The following is a 22,856-nucleotide window of genomic DNA, read 5'->3' on the forward strand; positions in this document are numbered from 1 at the left end:
CGTTTCAGGCGGGACACCAATATCTACCGCGTACTCGTTTCTATATTGAGTCATTTACTGCTTTCGAGTGAGCCACGTAGTTGCTGAGGCTGAGCTGATTATCACAGAAATCGGCTTTGATATCCTAATTACCGCCACGGTCTATGTTTGATATATATACGCTACTCATAAATTATGCCAAGTATCCTATATACGGATGATTCTCAAATAAAAAAAGTTTCCCATGGGATATCAGCAATAAAAGAAAAGGGGGGGGTCTAGCTGCCAATGCTCCCTCGTCGACATAAAACGTAGAGCCTAGACTCCAAACTCCAAGCTGTGCTATTAGGACTCAAATCCGATAAAAAAGATCCTCATCTATGATACTTTTGGTGAACTCTCAAGTTCCTCATCTCAAGCCCCTAAGACAGTTGAGCAAAATAGACGGAACTTCATCCCTCTGTCTGAGGTCAAAAAGAGTCCACGGAGAGAGATACTGATAACTGTTCGAGTCCACCGACAGTCTTCTCAGAGCTGCTGTCATCCCCTCCAAAGTCTTGATCCTGGCCGCAACAACCTGTCGGTCCTCAAGTACCTCCTTAACTTCATCTTCGGTCTTCGCTTTTGGTGGAAGTGGATAGAACTCGGGATCCTTTAGATAGCTGACGTAGTCCATAGTCAGAGCAGCAATTCCAGCGGCAATAGGTGTCGCGAATGATGTTCCGCTCTTGGATTTTCCTAACGAGATGACTTTTTCACCGAATGTTGTAAGTAATACGGCAAACTTCCCATGAATGGACCGAAACCGGAATCTTTTCCATGGCTGTTAGTCGCGCCGATGGCTATCACATTGGCTGAATTTGCAGGAAATGCGATCGGCCGATTTCCCCCATCGTTATGACCAGCGGCAAACATTATAATATCGGCTGAATGAGCGAGCTGAATCTCTTGCCGTATTGGTTCGCAGGGCTCCATAAACCCAAAGGACATGTTTATAATGTCTACCTTCCACTCTTTTCTGGCGAACTCAATGGCCTGTTAGTAGCATTGTTAGCGATTGTCGAGGTGCAGGTTTAAGGGCCATAAATGGGAGGGGAAAGGTGAGGCATACCTCGGCAATTGCCACCGAGTCTGGGCTATCGTGGGTCTCCGCAACTTTGGCCACATATATTTTCGCATTCCGAGCCATCTTGAGCAGCAGGGCGTCGATGTGGGTGCCATGACCGTCTGTATCGTTAGTATCTCCAGTGTCAATAAAACTTGTGCTATCTATCCGATCTCTATTGAGCCGCAGAAACGGGTTGTCCATATTAACTCCAGTGTCTAGTACAGAAATCTTGACTAGATTTTCTGTATCTTCCCAGCTCGGAATCCCCGCATTATCGAGGAAGTCGAAGACCGACTTGAAGAAACCAAACCATATCTTGGATTGCATCCTGTAGTAAATTAGTTAGCTTTTATATCGCGCCAGGTCTAATTTAATGACTTACTTATCATCTGTTTTACCATGCACGACAGTTGATATGTCTGTAACCTCGTTCATCGAGGCTCGGTTGGCCTCATTATTTGTTCCGAAGCGACTCGGCCTTGGGGCTTAGACTGTGAAAGGTCTTGCCCCTCTCCATCCTCTAAAGGTTTCTGATACCCCACATCTTTCTTGCTTCGAGGTACGGGCGCTGTAGTAGCTCTCCGCCCAGACCCCAAGAATGTTCTGTTGGTGGGGCTTGATTTAGCTACTCCAGGCCCATCTGGAGACAGGTGGCTGGATGCATCTGGTGCTTTGTTCAAAAGCGAAAACATTGTCTCCGCAGAAGCGTAATCACCATCTGTGTTCCGTCTGGTTATTGGCGGATGAGAGGAGATGCAATTGGGTCCAGTCTCCTAAGGGCACGCAAACATAATCAAACCAATATGACCCTAATCCAACGATCCAGTACCTCCTGCCTTCCACTTTGAGGGCGACTTCGGCCTTTTGCACGTTGATGATGGCCTCGTCTTCTCTTCCAGTATGATACAGAACCTGTGCGATAGAGAATAGTACTATAGCGTTACTGAACGTCTTTTCCCAACAACATTTTTCGATGATACCGGCAGCTCGATTCCAGCAGATCAGAGCCTGGTCCCAGCGCCCTTCCATATGGGAAATTCTTGCCAAGCAGGTCCAGGCGAGGAAATGGTTTGTGTTTTGAACCTCATTTGGATCCTCGTCAGCCTCAAGAACGAGGATGAGTTTATCCAAGCATGTCTCAGCTGGCCGAAATTCGCCTCGGCGAATGAGGCTCTCGACTAAGGCGAGTTGTAAGCGTCGTCCCGTAGGTATATTCTCCCATTTCCTGGCATAGACGAGCTTCAACTGTTCTTCTATAACAGCTTCCACATCTAGGGGCCGTCCGACTTCGCAGTAGAGGTCCGAGACGTTGTTGAACATGACCAGCTGCCAGCCGGTACTATTGTGGGTGACAGAGCCCGTTTCTTTTAGTAATCTCTCGAATATTGGCAGGGCCTCTTTAAATTGGCCATCATTCCGAAGCAGACGGCCCAAAGTGACGTCTCGGCTTTGCGCAACCAGTTTCTCCATCGCGGAAGGGGCAGCTAGATTCAAAGGTTTCCAGTCTGCTAGCTCCACCTTGGTACGGGCAGAGTTGTTCATACGAAGAAGATTCTCAGCGAAGGAGAGGACAAGTTCGCCCCTTTGAGCATTCCATCGTGCATCTGATTCAAGATCCTCGTCCAGGCCAGGTCCAATGCTGTTGCGGATGTGATTTTCCAGGGCGTCCTGGGATGCCTGAGTATCTCCTTGCAAGCGTAACACAGTGCTTTCTGCATTTGCTAGCCAACCTCTTAGGAACGGATCAGTAGCCTCACAAATCCCATCTCCCCGTTACTGTCCCAGACCTTCTTTGGCGAGCATCCTCGGCGAAGCATCGACTCGGGAATGTCCGTTCCTTCGAGAAAAGACAGAAGTAGCAAAAGCTTCGCTGCCATAGGACAGTCTTTCTCCGTCTGCCGAAAGTTGATCTCCCACACAGTGAGATAGGAGTTCTCGATACTATCTCTTTGAGGAGAGGTCTTGACAACCTCAAGGATTCGATCTTCAAAAAGCCGGCGGTATTCCCGAAGTGGTTTCTGTTGCGTCCGGATGAAAGCTCCCGCTTGATCCACCGCAAGCGGAAGGCACCCTAACAGCTCGACTATCTCCCCGGCTTGTTTAACATCATCAGCTGATGGCTGTGCGATGCGTGCCTTGGAGAAGAGCACCTGTATTGCTTCCTCTGGCTCTAGCGGTTTTATCGAGTGTCCATGCTCGCTGACCTTTCCAATTGCAGTCTCGTCTCGTGTTGTTATTATTAAGTGGCCTCTAGTTGTTCTTGGGATGTAACTTGAGAGTGGAACTGAGGTCATATCATCTGCGTTGTCAAATATGAATAACCAATCCGAATTTTCCGCCCTGGAGAACCATTGCTTGATTCCCTCAACCTTGTTAGATGATTGTGGTAACTTCAAAAGTTCGGAAACCCGAGTGAAATCTGCGATTAATGTGGTTTTCGAACTTGCATTGAAGAAAATGACGCCATTTTTGTACTTGAATCGATTGTTGTAAGCATATTTAAGTGCCGTGTGCGTTTTACCACAGCCGCCTATCCCATGTAGTTAGCAAACGATTATAAGGGATATTATTGTAACATACCGAGCCCTGAGAGGACATATTTTAGCTGTCCATCATCGTTGCTAGCACTGAAGAACTCCTGCATATACCCGAGGTCGTTTTTTCTTCCTTTAAAGGTTTCGCACGGTGCGAACGGAACTTCGAAGAGCGTTGTGGAATCTGGATATCCACGCGCATTAGAAATGTGAATCATGCCTTGTGGTATATCAACCCTACATACCGCCCGATACTACACTGGCTCTCCGATTCGAGTCTTCTACCCTGATTGAACTTGTTGCTCTACTGCCTGCGCGGCTTGAGCTTCTGAAGCCAAGCGCCTACTCAAGGTGCGAAGTCGTGCCAGCATGGGAGGGAAGTTCCGGTCGTCCTTGGAGGAGAACCTAGCGATCTCCAAATGGTCGGCATCCTGTGGGATAACATCTTCGCCCGGTAAATTAAGTATGGCAGAATGATGCTCAACTATCTACATAATCATCAGAGAATGTTACAATTGCAGAGTGGAAGGGCACACCAATCGTTTGAAAAGCCAGGTACTCGTCATCTTCCTCGTCTCGTAGAACGATATTAGCTGCAAATCAGGGGCCTTTTCAGAAGTAATTCTCCTAAACTCTGAAGTGACCTCATATAACGCTCTGGGATCGGACGTTTTGGATTTAAGCCTCTTAAATGTCGAGTATGTAGAGAGTATATTGGCAAGGAGTTTTCCAGTCGTCACCGGGTCGCTGTCATTGTGAGGAGTGGCTCCATTGAATTAGATTTAGCAGTACAATCGGATGGAATATGAACAAACCGAGAAATACAACAACACACACTGCCTCTTGAACTTTTAACCGCCCAGCAGAAAGCTTGGTTCTAGAAGGGCCTGTTCACTTGTTAGACCTAGTCGATATATCACCTAAAATGGCACACCTTTTTGGCAACAACACCCCCCAGGCTATGACAGACGAATATTATGGGTCTTGTTTGCTCCTTGTGCAGTCAGCTTACTATCAACATCCACAGATCGCTCATAACGTTGACAGGACGTAGCGGTGGGGCCTTGTAATTATCAAGCTCTACGGGCTGCGGCTAAATCACCAGGCCCGCAAAGGGTGGATTCGGAATACTAGTAACGTAGGACAGGTGTCGAGCAGCCTCGGCTTCAATACGCAATCTGTATGTATTTGAGATAGCTTGTGCTGGGCTGCATGGACCTTGTGGGGGCGAGCTCTGGGTAGCAATGCCAACCACCATGGTACGGAGGAGGCTCCAGAGCTATGTACAAAATGTCGTCACGGCATGCGCTGTCTAAAGTTACGATCGGGGTCTTCGAAGCCATGGTGCAGGCAGGCCTCGCGGCTGGGGACGACGTTTGCCCGGATCAGGGATTAGGATTGGGCGAGGACGGCGGATTGAATAAATGAGGCGCCCAGCTGATTCTCACCGCAGAGGAAGAAGGGATCGGATTAGAGAGCGAAGGATAAGTAGTGAGACCTTTAGATATATTGATACTCCGGTGGCGTGCAACGGCGGGGTTGTTGCATAGAATAACGAGGCGATGTTAAGAACTACTGGACTGTGCTGGCGTACGAAGTAGCCTGCAGCCTGCACTTCGCCAGTACTCCGTAAGTAAGGTAGGCAGGTACCTGGTAGGTAAGTAGGGACAGCCTTACAGGTGAGTAAGTACCTAGGGACCTTAGGTGGGTACGCTGTGTACGGGGGCACGATACATGCCTTCTTATACTTGGTCCCTCCGCACAGTAACCGGTCGACGTTGTCTTTGCGGGCCGGGACGACTCCCCTGGGCCGACCCGCGTTGCTCAAGTATTAGCGGAGTTATGGGTGTTCGCATAATAGAGGGCATAGTTACAGCAGTAGGGGGCATAATCCCTACGGAATAGGGGACGTAAATAGGGGCCGTATGAGGCCTGGAAGCGCCTCTCTAGGCCCAGCAGCCGCTGGAGCCATTGTAGGGCTGCCTACAGACAGTAGCTGGGAATGGGATAATAAATGATCAGCACACACCCCCACGAGTCTATTCGACCACAGCACACTATGCAGGCACAACAAAACTAGATATGGCACATTCTTGGGCGACTTTGGTGCAAAAATTCTTTTCGCCAGTATTATATGGCCCGGTGACTATTGCCTAAATATAAATATAAATCTGATATCGTATAAATATCTTACTAAAATTGGGGTATTCAAGTCACGCGAATATCTCACTAGAATTGAGATATTCAAGTCGTATAAAATATCTAACTGACATTAAGATATCTACGCTCTCTGGATTAGTATGTAGAAATAGTATAGAAGCTCGATATTAGATATACATATAAGTAGGTAATAGCTGTAGGTGCCTGATATTTCTAGCGAAAAGAGTTTTGCATTAAATTCGCCCAAGAGTGCGCCATAACCAGACAAGTCCACTTACTTATTTGCTGCTTTATATTATTTATGATATTCCGATTGTTATCTACGGATGCAATCCTCTATTATTTGGCGCCGCAATAGGGAGGACCGCGGCGAAAGAGACGAGCAGCATGCTGATACAGTCACCCAAATTGATACTCCATTCCTCCCTCTGTCACCGTCTCACATTTTATCTTGTGCAGCCGCATCATATCCCAGATATCGATCGCATCCCGCCCGACAGGTGAAAAATTACTTATACAGAACACGCTCCAGAGGAGAAGGAGGATTTGTCCTCCCCCTCCACCACTACCTCTCATTCTTCGCCTGTTGATCCTGGCCGTGATCCTTCCACCGCCGTCACAACACGATGCGTGCGAGGGTCCCCCTTTTCGTTCTCTTTCGCCCCCAATGGCGACGTTGCTACTCTTCGCCCACGGAGATTACGACGATAGTGGGTAGGGTGCATAAGCCTAGCTATGAGGTGAGTGAGGGAAGCTTGTTTCATCCTTTTTTCCCATCTCCCTCGTGAGAATATATTCTCACCACTTTTGCCCGACTATTACCCGTAGCGTAAATAGTTGCGATTGTCGCCCAGCTAATCAAAATTGGGCCGTCACAGGATGCCATCCACCGCCTCAATTCGTGTCAGTGGGGCTTCGAGACGCTGGAGGCTCGGCGCGCCGCTGGGATTAAGCTCGACGACACCGTGGTGGAGCAGATGCGCGCCTGGCTTCGCCGCATCGGCCACAAGGTACGTAACATTGCTCTACAGCCTCCTTTTGTTGGCATTAGAATTTCCTCCTTGATGTTGGTTTTTTTCGTTTTTTGCCGCGGCGAGCCGTGCGATGCAACAGGGCGTCTACTTGGGCGTTGCACCTTGATTGATATCGTTTTGCTCCTTTCCTTCTCGGCCTATCTAAGCCTCCTCGTTATTGTCTAACTCTCCAGCTAGCTGTCCGATTAACTGCCCCTACAAATTTCTGCTTTGCTCTACGTTCTCTGTATTATCTCGTGAAAATTCTGTCTATTTCAGGCCCTCAATCTTCTACCCTGCGGCCTGTTGTATTCGTTCCTCCAGAAAATAGTATTGAGGCGGATTATTGAACATATAATTTTTGCATATTTTATTCCTAGACCTCCCGGAAGCAGAGGGCCTCCTTACAAACTTACGACGTTATTATTTCTTACTAAATATCACTCTCCGTATCACTCGCTAACCTGGGTCGCCCCTTTAGCCGTCCGACCTCGACCGCCTGAACGTGGTTCATGTCGCGGGCACCAAGGGCAAGGGCACGACATGTGCCTTTGTGAACTCCATCCTTACCCGCTGCAGCAAGACTCTAGGCGTACCAGCTAAGGTTGGCCTCTACACCTCGCCGCACTTGTGCTCAGTCCGTGAGCGTATCCGTATCAACTCCGAGCCACTTACGGAGGCACAATTCACCAAGTATTTCTTCGAAGTATGGAATAGCCTCGAAAAGACCGCGAAACGGCAAGGTTTGGATCCCGCTCTCAAACCAGTGTATTTCCGTTTCCTCACGTTGGTGTCATTTCATGCATTCTTGCGCGAGGGCGTGGACACGGCAGTCTACGAAGCTGGCGTCGGAGGAGAGCTTGATTCTACCAATGTTTTCGAACGTCCCGCCGCGACGGGCATCACGACTCTCGGTATTGATCATGTGGAGTCGCTAGGCGAGACCATTGACAAAATCGCCTGGCATAAGGCAGGGATCCTCAAGACCGGATCCCCAGCCTTCTCGGTGCGCCAGTTGCCGGGGGCAGAAACCGTTCTTCGAGAGCGGGCTGAAGAAAAAGGCGTACGCATCCAATGGGTGGATCCAAATCCAGGACTCCAAAATGTCAAGATCAAGCCAGCGGAGGACTTTCAGGTGAAAAACGCTTCATTAGCAGTTGCGCTCACCACGACAGTGCTTAAGAAGCTTAATGTGCATATTGCCGAGACCCCCGATCCCTTAGACCTCAATGACGAAAAGGGTCTCCGGGCAAAGGCGCGCCTCGTTGTGAGGAAGCCTTCGCCGAATGGGGCGGCCCAGCCCTCCACGAATAATACGCTTTCTTCATCCCAACCGACCAATCTCCCAGACGAGTACGTCAGAGGTCTAGAAGATGTGGTATGGAGGGCAAGATGTGAAACTAAGATATGCGGAGATCAACGCTACTATTTTGATGGTGCTCATACGGAAGAAAGCCTTCAAGTGGCGAGCTCTTGGTTCGGCAAGCTAGCCCTGGAAAGGTAGGCTGCTATTTCCGATTCCTATTATTCTGTCATAGAGTATGTAATGCGGAATGCTAACATGGATTGGCGGCTTCCAGACAAGTGCCGCGGATCCTCATTTTCAACCAACAATCGCTGCGTAATGCAGTATCACTCATCCGTACTGTGCATCATACACTCTATGATACATATAAGGTGGACTTTCAGCATGTGATATTCTGCACCAACATTACCTATAGTGATAACAAGTACAAACCTGGTAAGCTCTGTAGTCGCACCCCTATCCACTTTTAAATATTGACCAGCTATTCCAGATTTCGTCAATCACAACGCCGACCCCGAAGCGGTGAAATCACTGACCCACCAGAATATGCTACGCGATGAATGGCATTCGTTCGACCCCAACGCAGAAGTCCTCGTCATGCCGACGATCGAAGATGCTCAAAAGCGGGTAGAGGAAATTAGCAAAGAGAAGGGCGAAGTACAGACCCTGGTTACGGGAAGTTTCCATCTCGTGGGTGGGTTTATCTCGATTCTTGAAGGGCAAGACTACGGTCTGAAAAGCACCACGCCCAAAGACGAATAAACGCCCGACTATGGAGGTGCTGTGCCTGAAGGGGCGTTTTAGGATGGCTCGTCGAAATAAATCTCAACTATTTCTGACATGGGAACTAGTGCGATCAACTCCCAATGTATTCAACATAATCCGAGTTTGGAAATCAAAATATCTTCTAGAACATTGAATTGCTTCCTAGTGCATCCTTGACTAATGAGCATCTGTACCAAATCCCTGCTTTACCCCATCCCTACATCCAAGTCCGTTGGCTTTAGGGCTGAGAGCCTTGGCAATTTGACGTATGTAACGGGACAGGGAGATGCTAGTGGACTTCAAAATTCGGGAGACTTCAAGACGCTCGAAAGCGCTGCAGGAAAGTTTAAGTTGGTTATGCTTAATATATTCTAATTCTAAAGGAATAAGGTGTCTTTGCCAAGCAACGAGCTCATTTACTCTCTCATGTGCAGCATTTATGCTTGGTGGAAATCCAACCCTTGGCATTACATCCACCACCTTTTCCATCTATCCAGTTGTAGACAAGTACCCTTTTCGCTCCAGACAGTACTTTCTACCAAAATTCAAAAGGTATAAACGGCGCGCTATTCCCCCATATTTTCTAGCTCAGCGGCAGGCTTTAAGAAGTAGCAAAAACGACACCTGATTTCCGCGCCGACCGTATTCCAGAATTATAGGTTACATGGTTTGATGGATAGAATAGAAATTGTATAACATTACCCTGCCCAAGTCGGAGTCTCATCGCTATTGCCTCGATTCCCCAGTATCCATCTCATGGATTACTCGTTGCTCATTGGAAGTACTAGTACTAGCTAACTCGTGCCTCTCATTCCACGGTTGTTGTGAATAATGCTTTGCATGCATTACCGGCTCGTATTTTATGTCCGTCATTCCGTTGCCGTTGCTAGCCTGCGCTGCGGACGCGGGTATCTGCTGCGCAGCTGTTGCCTTCTGGTTCCGACGCCAGCGCCAATAGAAGAACGCAATGAAGACCACAGCGAGGACGCCGAGGGGGACGCCAACGCTAGCTCCTATTATTACGGCGCTGCGGTTGCTGCTCGATGTGGAGGCAGCCGGTGTAGGGGTAGTGGATGTAGATGTAGATGTGATAGATGTAGATGCACTCGATGTGGAGGTACTTGATGTAGAGGAAGCTGATGTGGATGATGTTGATGTGGAAGTGACCGCGGTCAGTGGTATTTGCCCGATGAGCGTGGCAACAGGGTTGATTTGGAATATTTGAGCTTGATCATCGCAGCATGCGGTACTACCAATACCGCCAGTGGTGCCATTGTCGCAGCAGTATTGATTGGTTGTTGTTATTGCGCCGTTGCAGAAGCGGATTCCAGCACTTGAATCAGGTGCAACTAGCATACTTGTTAACGACTTGTTCGTAGAATCGTAGAATCGGGCATTTGCTTACAGTTTCTGCATTGATCTAAACATGCCGGGTCGCGCCATGTCTTGTCTGTACATCCTACTCTTAGATAGTCTTGTACACCGCTGTTGGACTCCTGGCAAACGCCGTTCGAGTAACAAACACCTCCCGCTCCACAGCAGGAGCTGTGGCCTGTGGTTGCATTGTTGCACCTGAAGGCACCAGTGGTAACTTTACCGTTCAGGATGTAGCAGGTTGTTGGCACGTCGGCAGCGGCGCGGGGCACGAAAACCATGTTTGCTCGCAGTTGGACTTATAACAATAGACGCGTGGAAACCGTGGTAATGGGGAAGATGCCAACGGAAAGTATTTACAAGACGAGAAAACCCAACATGTTACAGGTTGAAAGATGCCTAATAAGCAGAGTACCTAGTACTATTTGCGTCCAGGCGTAGGCAGTTGTAATTGGTCTTACCTACCTTAGTTCCTCCAGATCATCTCCAGCATGGCAGCATCCCAGCGCTTCCCACCATATTCAAGACTGCATAAACTCCCAGGCACGAGCTCAGCGGTCGTAGGCGTAGGGCTGCTAGAACCTAGAGGACGAGCAAGGCTCACTCGTGGCCCGGACCTGTTGCTGCCACGATCATCAGAAACATCGATGAAGCAGGAATGGGATTGAGGCTCGACAAGGAGGCACAATGGCTAAGCCCTCCTAGGAGGTGGCGAGGTGATATAATTGGCACTCTTGAACGAGTGCCCGCTTAGCGACCCCTGGGATCTTCGAATCCGTCGAGGCTGAGATTGGTTGCCCCATACGAAGTAAGCGCTTACGGAGGTACAGCCCATAAGTATAGTAATAGCGCTAGTATGCGGGTCTTAGTAGTCCCACCCTACCTAACCCAATTAGGCTGGTGGCAACCCATTAGGCCAGAGGCACCAAAACACCAAAATACCAATACACCAAGACACTCTAACTCGACTCTTATATTGTAACTATTCTAGTACTTTGTAAAGAGCCCATTAGCGTCAATTACAGCTTGACACCGCGCAGGCATACTATTAATTAGTTCCTCAAACTCATGCTTTCCTACTTTATCCCACGCATCTTGTACAGCTACCCGTAAAGCGTCGTATTGCATAGTTTCAGGGTAGTTATCCTGAAGGTAGTTTTTCATAATATGCCACACCCTCTCAATAGGGTTTAGATCAGGGGAATAAGGAGGCCAAAAGATAACAATAATACCTCTTTCTCGAAGGTCCTCCTTTGTATCCGCTGCCGCGTGTCCAGGAGCTCCGTCTTGCATAAGTTTGAGGTATATCCTATCCCTTCCTATTAATTCAATATATCCGTGGATAATAGGGACTGTATGAGCTTGATACGAGTCTTTATTAATCGTTCCCCAATCCTTCTCCCAGAATATACCAGGCCCTTGTGTATACCCGTGGAAACAGCCCCAAAATATCCATCCCTTCTTCCTTTGGTGCCTTACAACTATACAATAGGATCCCATTCTTCGCCGGCCCGGCGAGTAACCCAAGTTCTTGTATGCCGGCCGCCTGTAATCCAAGTCTCGTCCGTCCACAAGATCTCATACCACTGGGCCATTGTCCAATTAATATGCTCAAGGGCCCATTGGAGACGCGTTTGCCGGTTCTTTTCTGTAATTGGAGGTTTACGCATAGCTAAACGTCTATGGAATCCTTCTCGTAAAAGAGCTGATCGAATAGCTTGTTTTTTAACTCCAAAGTCTAGAACTTCTGCAAGTTTGGTAAAGGACATCCGCCGGTTCGCCGAGGAAGCGCAAACGAATTCGACTAGCTCTTCGACCTGAGCTTGAGAAAGGATAGGAGGTCTTCCGGATTTCTTTTTAGGAGTTGCTCGTATAGTACAAGCTAGCCCTATTTGACGGATAGAATAGCTAGTCTGACGATGGATTTGCGAATAGGACCATCCAATAGAGTGTAATAACTGGCAGTCGCGTCGTTGATCTCGAGTAAGCTGGGGAGCCTTTGGCCGGCGAATCGGCGGGCGGGGTATAATAGGGGGTAAAGGTAAAGGCTGTTCAGGCTCTGAAGGCTGTTCAAGCTCCGAGAGCTCTTCGGATTGGTTTAAAACAAGGCCCAAAAAACTAGGCATTTTGGCAAGTCAAAGAACATAAACTATAGTAGTAAAATCATAAGAATTAGATGTAAACGCGTCCAAAGCTGTGTTTTGGTGTTTTGGTGCCTCCGGCCTAATTGGGTTAGGTGGGGTGGGACCACTAAGACCCCCATACTAGCGCTATTACTATACTTATGGGCTGTACCTCCGTAGTAGACGAGTAATTTGGGTTTGCAGGTACTCGGGATACTGTAGTGGGAACCGCGAAGAGCTCTCTCCATTGAGCCCAGTTCAATACCTCGGACCACAGTCCACCCTTGACAATATATCAACAACATAACGTGCATAAATTTGGAATGTGTCGTGATTGAACTCAGAAAGACCGTGGCCATTTTCAGAGCCCACAATCAGTTAATGCTGCCAACATCACGGGCTAAGGCGCATACGTATTTGTGCACGAACTGAATTGTGCAGCCACAAAAGCAAAACAGAACCAGAGGCCTGAAAGTGTTATTGGCAACCCAGAGTAGAAGGTGGGAAGAGAATAACGTGAGGTGAAGGTCTGCGCTGAGGTAAAATTGGCAAGAAGCACAGACGGTATATGGCTATAAAACAAAAATAAGCTTTAGAGTGTAATGCTTGTTTAGGTGGATTAATAATAAATACAAGAAAGCAAGAAGGTGTTTGTTAGAAAGATTCGTGATATAAGATATACCGAATCACGATACCAAATGAATCAATGATAAGGAATATGATTTGCTCGGCATACAAGAGCAGGGCAGCTAACGAAGCAGCTCGTTAACAGAAGGGCATGAGAAGTTGCATGCTGGGATATTTAAATGTGGGAACTAATAAATAAAACTCTGTGCCGGTAAATAAAATCAACCTCCAAATTCGCATTACGTCGAAGTTGTGCTATCTTCGTCCAGCGGCAAGACAGGCAAGCCCAGCTGGGCCCGGGTTTCGTAAGCCTGAAGCTTCCACTTCTTGAAATATTCCGACCGCTCCTCGCGGGTCACATTCCCAATCGACTCGTCGAACTTAATATCCCTTAACCCCTTTGCCATATCCCACTCTCGTTCTAGTTTTCCATCTCGCAAAACCCGGATAGTACCAATCCTTTCATACAATATACTGCCATACTCAGCAGTATGGTAACCCATGTATAGTAGTATGCTGATATATGTTGTTATGAAGCCAACCAAAAGTTCCGACCTCAACGGCTGCGTATCCCATCCGCAGCGAAACTCCTTCAAGCTTTCGGGTGATGGTTGGATTCCTCGGCGCTCTTCTGGAGTTTCAACATCTATCTCGAGAATATTGATCGAAATAAGTTCCTCCTCCTGCAACGCCGGATTGACTGCCGGCCCAACTCTTAGAAATCGTTCCAAAACACCATAAAAACTCAGGGTGATGAGTGGGAATCCACCACTGCCCCTTTGAAATCCGCTCATTGTCATGTCGGAGCTCGTGGTATCAATCCGGAGCGTCGAATACACTATGTCAACAGACTTTGACAAGGCCGGGACGGATAACCATGTGGGCCACAGTGACCTGCCATCTACAACCATAATATCCAAGATATAAGTAGGTTTTCTTGAGAGCAGATCAATCGCTGCTAGCGTCTCATCGTGGAGCTGGCGGTTGACAAGTAGTGTAGAGAATTCTTTGGTCCTATTCATATGCGGACAGTACTGGACATTTCTATGCCATCCTTTACACGGACTATACGGCAAACGTATTCGTGGACCAGCATCCGAGTGACCCGATGGAGGTGGTTTTGGAGTGGACACGACAAAGGTAAGGATTTTATGGCGCACCTCGCGGGGGATATCGAGCAGTGAAACCATTGTGAAGAAACGGGCAGCGGAAAGGTATGATTTGGGTGTGCGCGTGTACTCGATATGATTATTGTATTCCTTTTGTGCATACGGAGTATTGTGCTTCGTACGACAACTCTATGTGCCTATGACTCTATGTGCGGGGCTTTCATAGCCGAGCTATGATTACCTAACATACTAGGTATTTCTGACAAGCATTACTGGCGAACGCGAGCGAAAGTGGAATTGGAACCAGGTGAATAATGTGTGGTTGTGGTTGTGCGGATGAGAAAAATGGTGTCCGGCGTGGACGAGTCTTGAGGCAACAGAGCATTCGCTGATTAGTAAAGTTCCAGCCAATTGAACAAATTGACAAGGTTAGACCATTTTCTAATAGAATATTATCAAACTCAAGAATAAACACCTACTCTCTTATTACTTGAAATTAAGCCGTAATAGGGTAGAACGGTAAGTGGTATTTGTGGTACAATCTAACTTCTAACAAGTCATATGACTTTGGAAGTACAGTGCACTTGATGCAGTGGCTGAAGTCGACGCGTAGTCGCGAAGTACATCCCAGTCTATTGCCTTGATATAGTTATCTACCGAGTACTAGAAATGCGAATTCTCAAGGTAGAAGTCAGTACCTTTCCTATAGCGTATTCTTAAGTAAATTTAGTATAAAACTCTTTTCGCTAGAAATATTAGGTACTTACTACTATTTAAGTTACCTACTTATATACATCTCCGATATCGAGCTTCTACACTATTTCTATATACTAATCTAGATAGTATAAATATTTTAATTTTAGTTAGATATTTATATAACTTAAATATCTTAAATTCTAGCAAGATATTTATATAACTTAACTACTTTAATTCTAGTAAGATATTTACATAGCTTAAATACTTTAATTCTAGTGAGATATTCGTAGAACTTAAACACTTTAATTTTAGTAAGATATTTGTATAATATTAAATTTATATCTAGGTAATTACTATTAGGCTTTATAATACTAGCGAAAAGAGTTTTATACTAAAGTCGCCAAAGAATACGCTATACTTTCTAGTTCTATTCTCGCAAATTCGACTTTATACTGCTGGGCGAGGAAGTTCCCCAAAGGTGGAAATCGAATGATCAAGTTAAAGAACGTCCAAAGAGCACCATAGCCTAGCCGCTTAAAATAAACAGAATACCGAAGTGTCTACATTGTCTTCCTTTTTTGATTTCACCCAGTGCGCCGCAAACGGTGTGACTCAAATTGCCTTCCTCGGATCTAACTCTCGGCCCCAAGTTGTTCGCAAAGACAGACACATGTGAACTCGCGGGAGTCACACCCTGGAAACAAGATGTATACCCAGTAATAATGAAATCCCTCCGTCCTTCGGGACAGATGGCTCAATTGCTTTTATAATCACACACTCACTTACTTTATATACGCACTAATTTCTCTACACAGGTTACTACAACCCGGCGGACTAGATGCCTACCTGTGGTCTTACCCGGGGTTTGACTCCAACATTGTAAAATCCCTGGGTAATCTATGGAACAGTGTGAACCTTTAGTTTATGCGACTGTCCGGGCACTAAGCTCAACTAATAACTGTGAATCAGAGTGGCAAAGAAAAGTCGTAGTTCTTTGAGCGCGAACCTGGGTTCCAGATCAGTTAAAGTCAGATATCCGATTAAAGAATTACATACTGTTGGCCAGGACAGTTCCTTGAGCCGGCCGAAAATGGGACAAAAGCTTTTCGGTCTACTTCGGCCCCTTTATACTCGCCGAGCCATCTTTCGGGGACGACGCTCTCCGGGTCAGGCCAAATTCGGGGATCTTTATCGTTACAGAAATGCCGCCACTACAACCTAATCACCCTAAGCCATGTGGTCTAAATCTGATGTCGATGGTGTTCACTTACCCTTGGGGGAATTTCGGAATCGCAGATCACTGTAGTCTCGGTTGTATACCGAGGTAATCCTGTTTCTATGATTTAGGTTCCATTGCGAATAACATTTTTGGGGGACTAACCTGTAGCTATCGGCATAACTCTCATACTATCATTGATTACTGCATTCAGGTATGGGAGATCTTGCGTTTTAGCAATCGTTATCAGCTCGTCCTTGGAGGGGAATGCTTCGTCAATTTCTTCCACGAGCAGTTTTAGTTTCTCCTGGTTGTTGAGTAGTAGGAGTAATGTGAATGTTGCGGTCGCACCCCCAGTGTCGCTTCCAGCAATCCTTTACACAGGTCAGAAATATCCCAGGAGTTCTATTGCAGGTGCGTACAGGAATAAACACATCTCCTCGAGGACATTCATTTCTGAATATAAGTCTGGATTCGACTTATGCGCATCAAGAAATATTTGAAGGGGATCTTTCTTGGGAGGCCCCTTGTGGGCCATTCGCTTCGCCAGTATGTCGTCGACCATTTCTGTCAACTCCACTCTAGATCATAGTCAGCTTTTCTAATTTGGAATGGTTAAAAGAAAATTAGAGGACAGTTGGACCTTGGCGAGAGGTGACATATCCTCAGAGTAGGTAGATATTGGAATACCGCGGGAGCTATGAGCTAGGTACTTAAGGCTGTGCAGGAGGAGTAAATGGTAGATACTTGAGGAACGGAAACTCGGTGTAAATGGCACCCCTCTTCATACGATCCATGAATATGGTTTTCATTCGCCTGTTACCCGAGGAGACTAAGTTGAATGATCCTCCGAATGATGTAGCGCTCATTATATCCTGAGACGATTTAGCATTTGGCTTACCGTCGAGGGATGGAAGGGAATACCGTCGTCAAATTTCCTAACATCATGTACATATCGATGACGGCCGAGCCATGGCCTTCAGCGCATTTTGCATCCAACACATCCACAAATGCTCCAATACAGCCAAGATAAAGGGGTTCCAGGGAATTTAAAAAGCTGATGGAGAATCCAGGGGCCAGGAGTCGCCTCTAAAAGATATTTTAGTTAGATACTTGTATACAACAATTGCCTCGGGAACACCGAAGTGCCATTCATACCTTTTGTTTGTATCTTGTCTTGTCTACTATAGAGATAAGGTTATCAGCGCCCGTCGGCGGCCGGTGAGATTCATATAGGGGCGCCTTTCTAAGATCCTGCTCGACTAGTACCTGTTGAATACTGTCCTTGCCGGCAACGATAACTTCCGCTGCAGCTATGGTCCTCAGTTAATATTGTTGCCGAGCACGCTTGCATGGCCAACTTGCCTACTCGCACTATATCGCCATATTTCCGAAAAAGTTCCGGGCCCTTATGTATCAAGTTTGCTCGTTATACTCTGCATTATCTAGGGGATGGGGGAAATCTTGTACAAAAAGGGGCCAGGGATTTTGGAGAGCGGCCCTGTAAAGGCGCGCATGAGTACGGTGCAACATCGTCGCACACCCTCGATGAGTATGATCCAGAGCAATACGGTAGTGATACTAAACATATTCAGGATGTGTTATATGGTGAAGATATTTTAGGGTGCGAGGAGCAGTGTAAGGTACTTTGTAATATCCCACGATGGGTTGTTATGTCGGCTTATTACTGCCCTCGCTTGAGGGCGAACGCGGTCGGATACCTTATTCGGTACCTAGCCCAGAACCTCGAGGACACCGTTGCAGTACAGGGCATATAGGAGGTCAAGAAATGGGGAGAGCCAAGAGAAGAGAGGAGCTGAATGTGTCGAGTGCTCTCTTGAGAGGTAAGCTCGCTAGGGATCGCGATGGTGAATACCGGCTTCTGAGAGGGCAAAAATGTCTTCTTCATCCCTAACCCCAGCTTCCCACGCCTTCATATCGTGCGACAAGCTGCCAAGTCGATCAGGGCTCCGGCCTAGCTTGGCAAGGCTTACGGTGTATGCATCTAGTAATCCGCTTACCTGCAGGGAAATGTTGGTATTCCGGATCTCACGATGAGCCTGGTGTGCTATCCAGAATTGCTTTCCTGGTTCGGGTTGCTTGGATTCGAGTCTCGGAGTTTGGGAGACTACATTGTGCGAGTATTGGCCAAACTTCATGCGCAAGTCAGGTATTTAGTGTTATGGATTGACACTTCTTGAAGGGAAAATCATACACGAGAGAAAGAAGGGCATAGAAATTGTATATAGGGATACTCAATATACGCGGGCTGCTTTTAGCTTCCCATGCTGTGTGCCAAGTGTCCTCCACCAACAACGCCAATTAAACCAACCACACAATCTTATGTACAATCCGGGGGGAGAAATAGTAATTAGTCATATATTAAGGGGTGTAATAAGCCTCTGGAGGCCTCGAACTCCGTCCCATGACTGGAGATATTGCCTTTGGTGAAGTGGGTGACCCATAATATGTTTCTGGTTTCGAACCACTACGCGTAAGCGCTGTGCGGCCCGAAAACGTTGACGGGTTCGGCGAAGTTACTGGGGAATGATAGCGAGGATCATGGTCTCGTGTCTCGGCGACAAATCCATTTTGCGGTTCAGGTGGTGGCATCCGATAATGGCTGCCATAAAGCTCGGCAGGCTCAGGTGTTGTTGGCAATTGATAGTGTGTCTTCGGCACATTGTAAGATGTATAGCTTTGAGATTTGGGAGCGGCTTTGGGATCATATGGGGGAGATTTTGAGATTGGGGGCGGCGGAGGCGGAGATGGTGGGGGATGTTTTTGGTTCCTCCGGCGACGAAAGAAATAGCATCCACCAATAATTATGGAGCCTAAAAAGATGGCGCCGCCAACGGAAATACCTGCTATTGCGCTTCCAGGGAGGCGTATGGAAGAGCCTGACGTGGTACTATTACCTGATGGATCTGATACCGCCCGTGTGGGAGTGCGATTAGCGACGTTTGCATGTTGGGCAAAGTACACGTCAAGTTCGGCGTTTTGAAAACCGGTGGCGGGTTTCTTGAGAGCAGCACCTCCCATTGATCTATCAAAGTTAGAACGGAGAGAAGAGCTGGAGAATATAGGGTATCCTACGAGCCTCCTACCACCGAGATCACCTCCGGGGGTACTTGATAAGTAGTAATGTTGGGCATGTACACATTCCAAGCACTACCGCTTACTTTCCCAAGATCCGCATTGTGAACGCCCCATGTGCCCGGGCTGTCACAATCACTGGACAATGGAAAAGTTCCGCCTATAACGAGCATCTGCCCATTATTGACGACATTGCATGATAAAGAATGATGTGGGTAGCCAGTACCAGTGGGTGCCGAGTAATAGTTTATCCATGTGAATGATGGAAGTGAAAGAATCCACATGTCATCAAATCCGGCAGAATCAGCTCCAAATCCGAGGCCGCCGTAAAGGTAACTAGATTCTAGATGTTAGCAACAAAGGCAAGGACTATAGAGGAGCGAAGTGGAGACCGACATGTTGTACGAGGACCGATCTGGTGCCCAAGCGGCATCAGCACAAAATCGCCTTCGGTTTGGTGGGATATTGCCCGTCGCCGTCTGCGTGTACCACTTGGAGCTTTTGATATCATATAGATGGATTGAGCTCATGGGGGAAGCACTTGTGGTCCCGTTGCTGCCCACTGTAACCCCACCAAAATGCACCAACATCCCAACATCGGACGCTGGAATGTAGACCATCACCCCTTCCGCTCGCGGCGTACTGTCTATCCCCGTGGTGTTGCTGAGGATATTGCTGTCCATATCGTATTGTATCAGCCCGCTTGTGGCCAATGGTGGCCCCGTCCAGCCAGGAACAGAGTTATTGCTTAGCCATCCGCCAAGAACAAAACCCTTTCCAATTGATGACACCCCTACTCCAGCTCCCCAGGACACGCTTTGGATAGATCTATCGGTAGGTGACCCAAATGACACCCATTGATCGTAAAGCACATCATATGACAGGAGATTTGGGGGATTAGGTGGGATATTGAAATAATCTCCACCGTACAGGTAGAACCGCTTGTTCACGGAATCAGGCCATAGTACGCCTCCACTGACATCGGGTATCGAGGCATTCTTGGATAAGTTTGCGTGAATTTGAGGCATGTCGATCCGTGGTGGACTTGTCGTGAGATCATGATATGACAACCAAGTATCTGTGACGGTACAGTTAATCACGGCTCACAAATCCCATTCGGTACAAGCTTGAAGACTCCTAGATTTCTAGGGCCCTTACTACCCTAGGTATGGTATACAGTGCTAGATCTCTCGATTCGGCGGATGGAATCGAACTTACTTGAATAGTTGTTGGGGTTCTGTTGAAGGGTATTCATGTTCACTAGCCCTCCATCAATATATAGCCGCTGATCGATAACACATGTTTGGTGCCCAAATCGTCGGCAGAAATCTTTCACGGGGTCCTTCTGCTGCAACGATTCTCGAGCACACAACAGAATCATGCCCAGAATCTTCAGCGCCATTGGCGCCATTGTGGGCAACCGCCGTTTCGATCAGCACTCGAAGGGTTGAGACGTGACTCGTGTCCAGCGGTCACCGCGACACGAATAAACAGATGCGCCGTAAATCAATAGAACCCAAGCTCATGCAAATCCCGCAACGCCAAATCCGGCTACTTCGAAGTGCAATGAAGGTGATCATAAACAGGTACTCAAAAGAAAGAACAAGAGAAGATGCCCGCTGTTCTCTATTTTGGAATGATGGCTGCGAATCGACTTGATCACACCACGGTAGCAGTCGGAGGACGTGGAAGCAAGGATGGGTAGGAAGGATAGCCTTGCTAACATATACGACAAATCTCCCACCACAGTCAGGGTACCCTTCAGCGACTGCTGGCAGCCGCAGTCATCATATTGTTTGCAACAGTCGCGCTCAATGTGCAGTCAGGCGGCAGCGGAAGGATGGCTGGCCCTGGCACAGGGGAGAAGCGAAGATTGGATTGGGATATGCCGCCCAAGCTCCTCAACTGTACATAGTACAGCCCGCCATTTCGCATCTCCGGTCCTTGCGTTTGACCACTAGGTTCGTCCGATGTGGCGGGCTGGGAAAGCCTTCGAGGCCCGAGGCTCGAGGCCTTTCAAACATCACCGCGCATCGTGCGCCGGAGCCGCCAGCACCCAGAATACCGGACGCAATAATTCCAAGTGTACTCACTCATGTAAGGAACAAAGCTGTGGCGGGAGGCCCTGTTTCATGAGCATGTCGAAGGATTTGGATTTGTGTAAGAGGGTGTGCAGCCGGGGGGTCGAAGGGAGAGAGGGGGATGAGCCACGGGGTTTCGAATGAGACATCTCCAACATCATTATTGGGGTCCAGTGCACTGGGACCAGCACTTCTAACACAGTGCTACGAACTACGTAGTTCCTGCGGAGAAAACAAACATGAGAGCGGCACAGAACTAGGAGATCATTCGGAGTAAAACGCAGCTGTGCTGTGCGCATGTTGGCAGAGCTGTCTGTTTGGTATTTCATGTGCGAGTATCCGACGAGTGCCAGCCGTTGAATGTCACATCGCAATATACACACAGTAAAATTGCCAGCATTAAGGTGCAGACGGGGCGTAGTCTGTACGAGTAGGGTTGTCGGATTGGATTGGGCTTGATTGAGTGTTGGTAAGAGGAAGGAGGATCAAAATTACGACGTCCTCGTACTACAGTACGTCCTAGACGTACAGAAGGTCGCTTGCGGGGCCAGCCCTATCTAAAGGCTAGAACACGTCTCCCCTCTGTGAATTCCCATTGATTCCTACCAAGGCACCACGTACGAACCGGCTGTAAACTCCATAATAATAATTTTAAAAGTGCATTTAACTGCATCCTTCCAGCTCCTGTACGGAGTAAGTTGGAGGTTTCCTCAGCCCTGCTGGCTACAAGGCTGGTGTGTGCTTATCCTTGGCCAAGTCAGCCAAGCCACAAACAGCTGGCTTGATAAGTAGCCCTGTTCTCCCCGTTTCTGTTCTGCTTCCAGCTCTGTATGAAATAGTCGGAAATTACCATTAGAGGACTTCTGTGTTTATGGGCTTCTACACAAAACCATCTGCTAGTGGAAACAGATTCCTCACTTATGTGTTTTATGATGGCATTAATGTTTATCCTATAGGCATACTACGTAATTGCCGATCATGTTTGATGTCATAGCAAGAAGGCATTGCACCTCATGAATCACCTGTGGCCCATTATGCTCAAAATGTGAGAGCTCAGGAATGAGGCCCGCCCAAAAATCAAGCCTCACTCAACCGAAATCACCAAGACGGCAAAAGCTTCTAATAAAGTAGTGTTGTTGTCGGGCGGAACAAAACCCATTCTAAATTTAGGCACGTCAAACGGAAAGCCCAATGGGCGCTGTAAGCGCGTATGTACTGCCCCCTTGGTAATTTCAGTCGGGCTTCCCTGCACCCCTTTTTATAAGTACCTATGTAGGAGTGAGGCCCAGCCTGCGATGCTACCCCCTGAGTAAGCTGCAGTTCCAGTTTTCAAACACCACTTGAAAACGCCCTATATAGCTGTTTGGCAGTAACGCTGTATATGGTAGTTTGCGGCTTCGCAAAACATTGTGTAGAATATAAGGATGTCCTAGACATGCACTCGCTCGAAAACGCGCCGCCTGCTCTGGGATTGAAGTTAGTCACATGATGCGACTGTCTGGTCCCAGGTTAAAAGGGGCAAGGGGCTGTTGGTGGAAATTCACGTGATAGAGGTCGGCTTGTTCACCCTATTCTTTAGGTAATATACCCCCTTCACCAACCGGCAGGAATGCAGACAGCAAGCTGATTAGGTCGCTAGATATTTAACAAAATGGGAGAAAGGGGGGGG

At 47.7% G+C, this 22,856-nt stretch overlaps 7 protein-coding genes across 7 annotated transcripts; 1 reads left to right on the forward strand and 6 right to left on the reverse strand.

The window, feature by feature from the left end:
• Nucleotides 1–388: 388 nt before the first annotated feature.
• BP5553_05394 (uncharacterized protein) lies at nucleotides 389–1,522 on the reverse strand (the record flags this gene model as incomplete). Its single annotated transcript, XM_032014017.1, has 4 exons — nucleotides 389–729; nucleotides 765–1,014; nucleotides 1,091–1,415; nucleotides 1,470–1,522. 4 exons carry the CDS (start codon nucleotides 1,520–1,522, stop codon nucleotides 389–391), a joined length of 969 nt encoding a protein of 322 aa, XP_031870617.1.
• Nucleotides 1,523–1,798: 276 nt separating this feature from the next.
• On the reverse strand, nucleotides 1,799–4,187 carry BP5553_05395 (uncharacterized protein; the record flags this gene model as incomplete). Its single annotated transcript, XM_032014018.1, has 5 exons — nucleotides 1,799–2,808; nucleotides 2,865–3,617; nucleotides 3,668–3,858; nucleotides 3,907–4,109; nucleotides 4,158–4,187. 5 exons carry the CDS (start codon nucleotides 4,185–4,187, stop codon nucleotides 1,799–1,801), a joined length of 2,187 nt encoding a protein of 728 aa, XP_031870618.1.
• A 2,220-nt stretch (nucleotides 4,188–6,407) lies between these two features.
• Nucleotides 6,408–8,862, forward strand: BP5553_05396 (uncharacterized protein; the record flags this gene model as incomplete). The annotated part of the gene is made up of 5 exons (XM_032014019.1): nucleotides 6,408–6,521; nucleotides 6,636–6,791; nucleotides 7,276–8,294; nucleotides 8,375–8,535; nucleotides 8,591–8,862. The coding sequence occupies 5 exons, from the start codon at nucleotides 6,408–6,410 to the stop codon at nucleotides 8,860–8,862; spliced, it is 1,722 nt and encodes a 573-aa protein (XP_031870619.1).
• A 729-nt stretch (nucleotides 8,863–9,591) lies between these two features.
• On the reverse strand, nucleotides 9,592–10,520 carry BP5553_05397 (Uncharacterized protein; the record flags this gene model as incomplete). Its single annotated transcript, XM_032014020.1, has 2 exons — nucleotides 9,592–10,214; nucleotides 10,271–10,520. The coding sequence occupies 2 exons, from the start codon at nucleotides 10,518–10,520 to the stop codon at nucleotides 9,592–9,594; spliced, it is 873 nt and encodes a 290-aa protein (XP_031870620.1).
• Nucleotides 10,521–11,720: 1,200 nt separating this feature from the next.
• BP5553_05398 (uncharacterized protein) lies at nucleotides 11,721–12,365 on the reverse strand (the record flags this gene model as incomplete). Its single annotated transcript, XM_032014021.1, has 1 exon — nucleotides 11,721–12,365. One exon carries the CDS (start codon nucleotides 12,363–12,365, stop codon nucleotides 11,721–11,723), a length of 645 nt encoding a protein of 214 aa, XP_031870621.1.
• An 863-nt stretch (nucleotides 12,366–13,228) lies between these two features.
• BP5553_05399 (uncharacterized protein) lies at nucleotides 13,229–14,179 on the reverse strand (the record flags this gene model as incomplete). The annotated part of the gene is made up of 1 exon (XM_032014022.1): nucleotides 13,229–14,179. One exon carries the CDS (start codon nucleotides 14,177–14,179, stop codon nucleotides 13,229–13,231), a length of 951 nt encoding a protein of 316 aa, XP_031870622.1.
• Nucleotides 14,180–15,745: 1,566 nt separating this feature from the next.
• Nucleotides 15,746–20,517, reverse strand: BP5553_05400 (uncharacterized protein; the record flags this gene model as incomplete). Its single annotated transcript, XM_032014023.1, has 12 exons — nucleotides 15,746–15,800; nucleotides 15,851–16,005; nucleotides 16,066–16,124; nucleotides 16,176–16,384; nucleotides 16,433–16,591; nucleotides 16,912–17,099; nucleotides 17,169–17,323; nucleotides 17,887–18,138; nucleotides 18,428–19,056; nucleotides 19,107–19,442; nucleotides 19,503–20,184; nucleotides 20,325–20,517. The coding sequence occupies 12 exons, from the start codon at nucleotides 20,515–20,517 to the stop codon at nucleotides 15,746–15,748; spliced, it is 3,072 nt and encodes a 1,023-aa protein (XP_031870623.1).
• Nucleotides 20,518–22,856: the final 2,339 nt, after the last annotated feature.

The sequence above is a fragment of the Venustampulla echinocandica genome, assembly GCF_003357145.1.
Source record: "Venustampulla echinocandica strain BP 5553 chromosome Unknown scaffold_2, whole genome shotgun sequence".
Classification (NCBI taxonomy): domain Eukaryota; kingdom Fungi; phylum Ascomycota; class Leotiomycetes; order Helotiales; family Pleuroascaceae; genus Venustampulla; species Venustampulla echinocandica.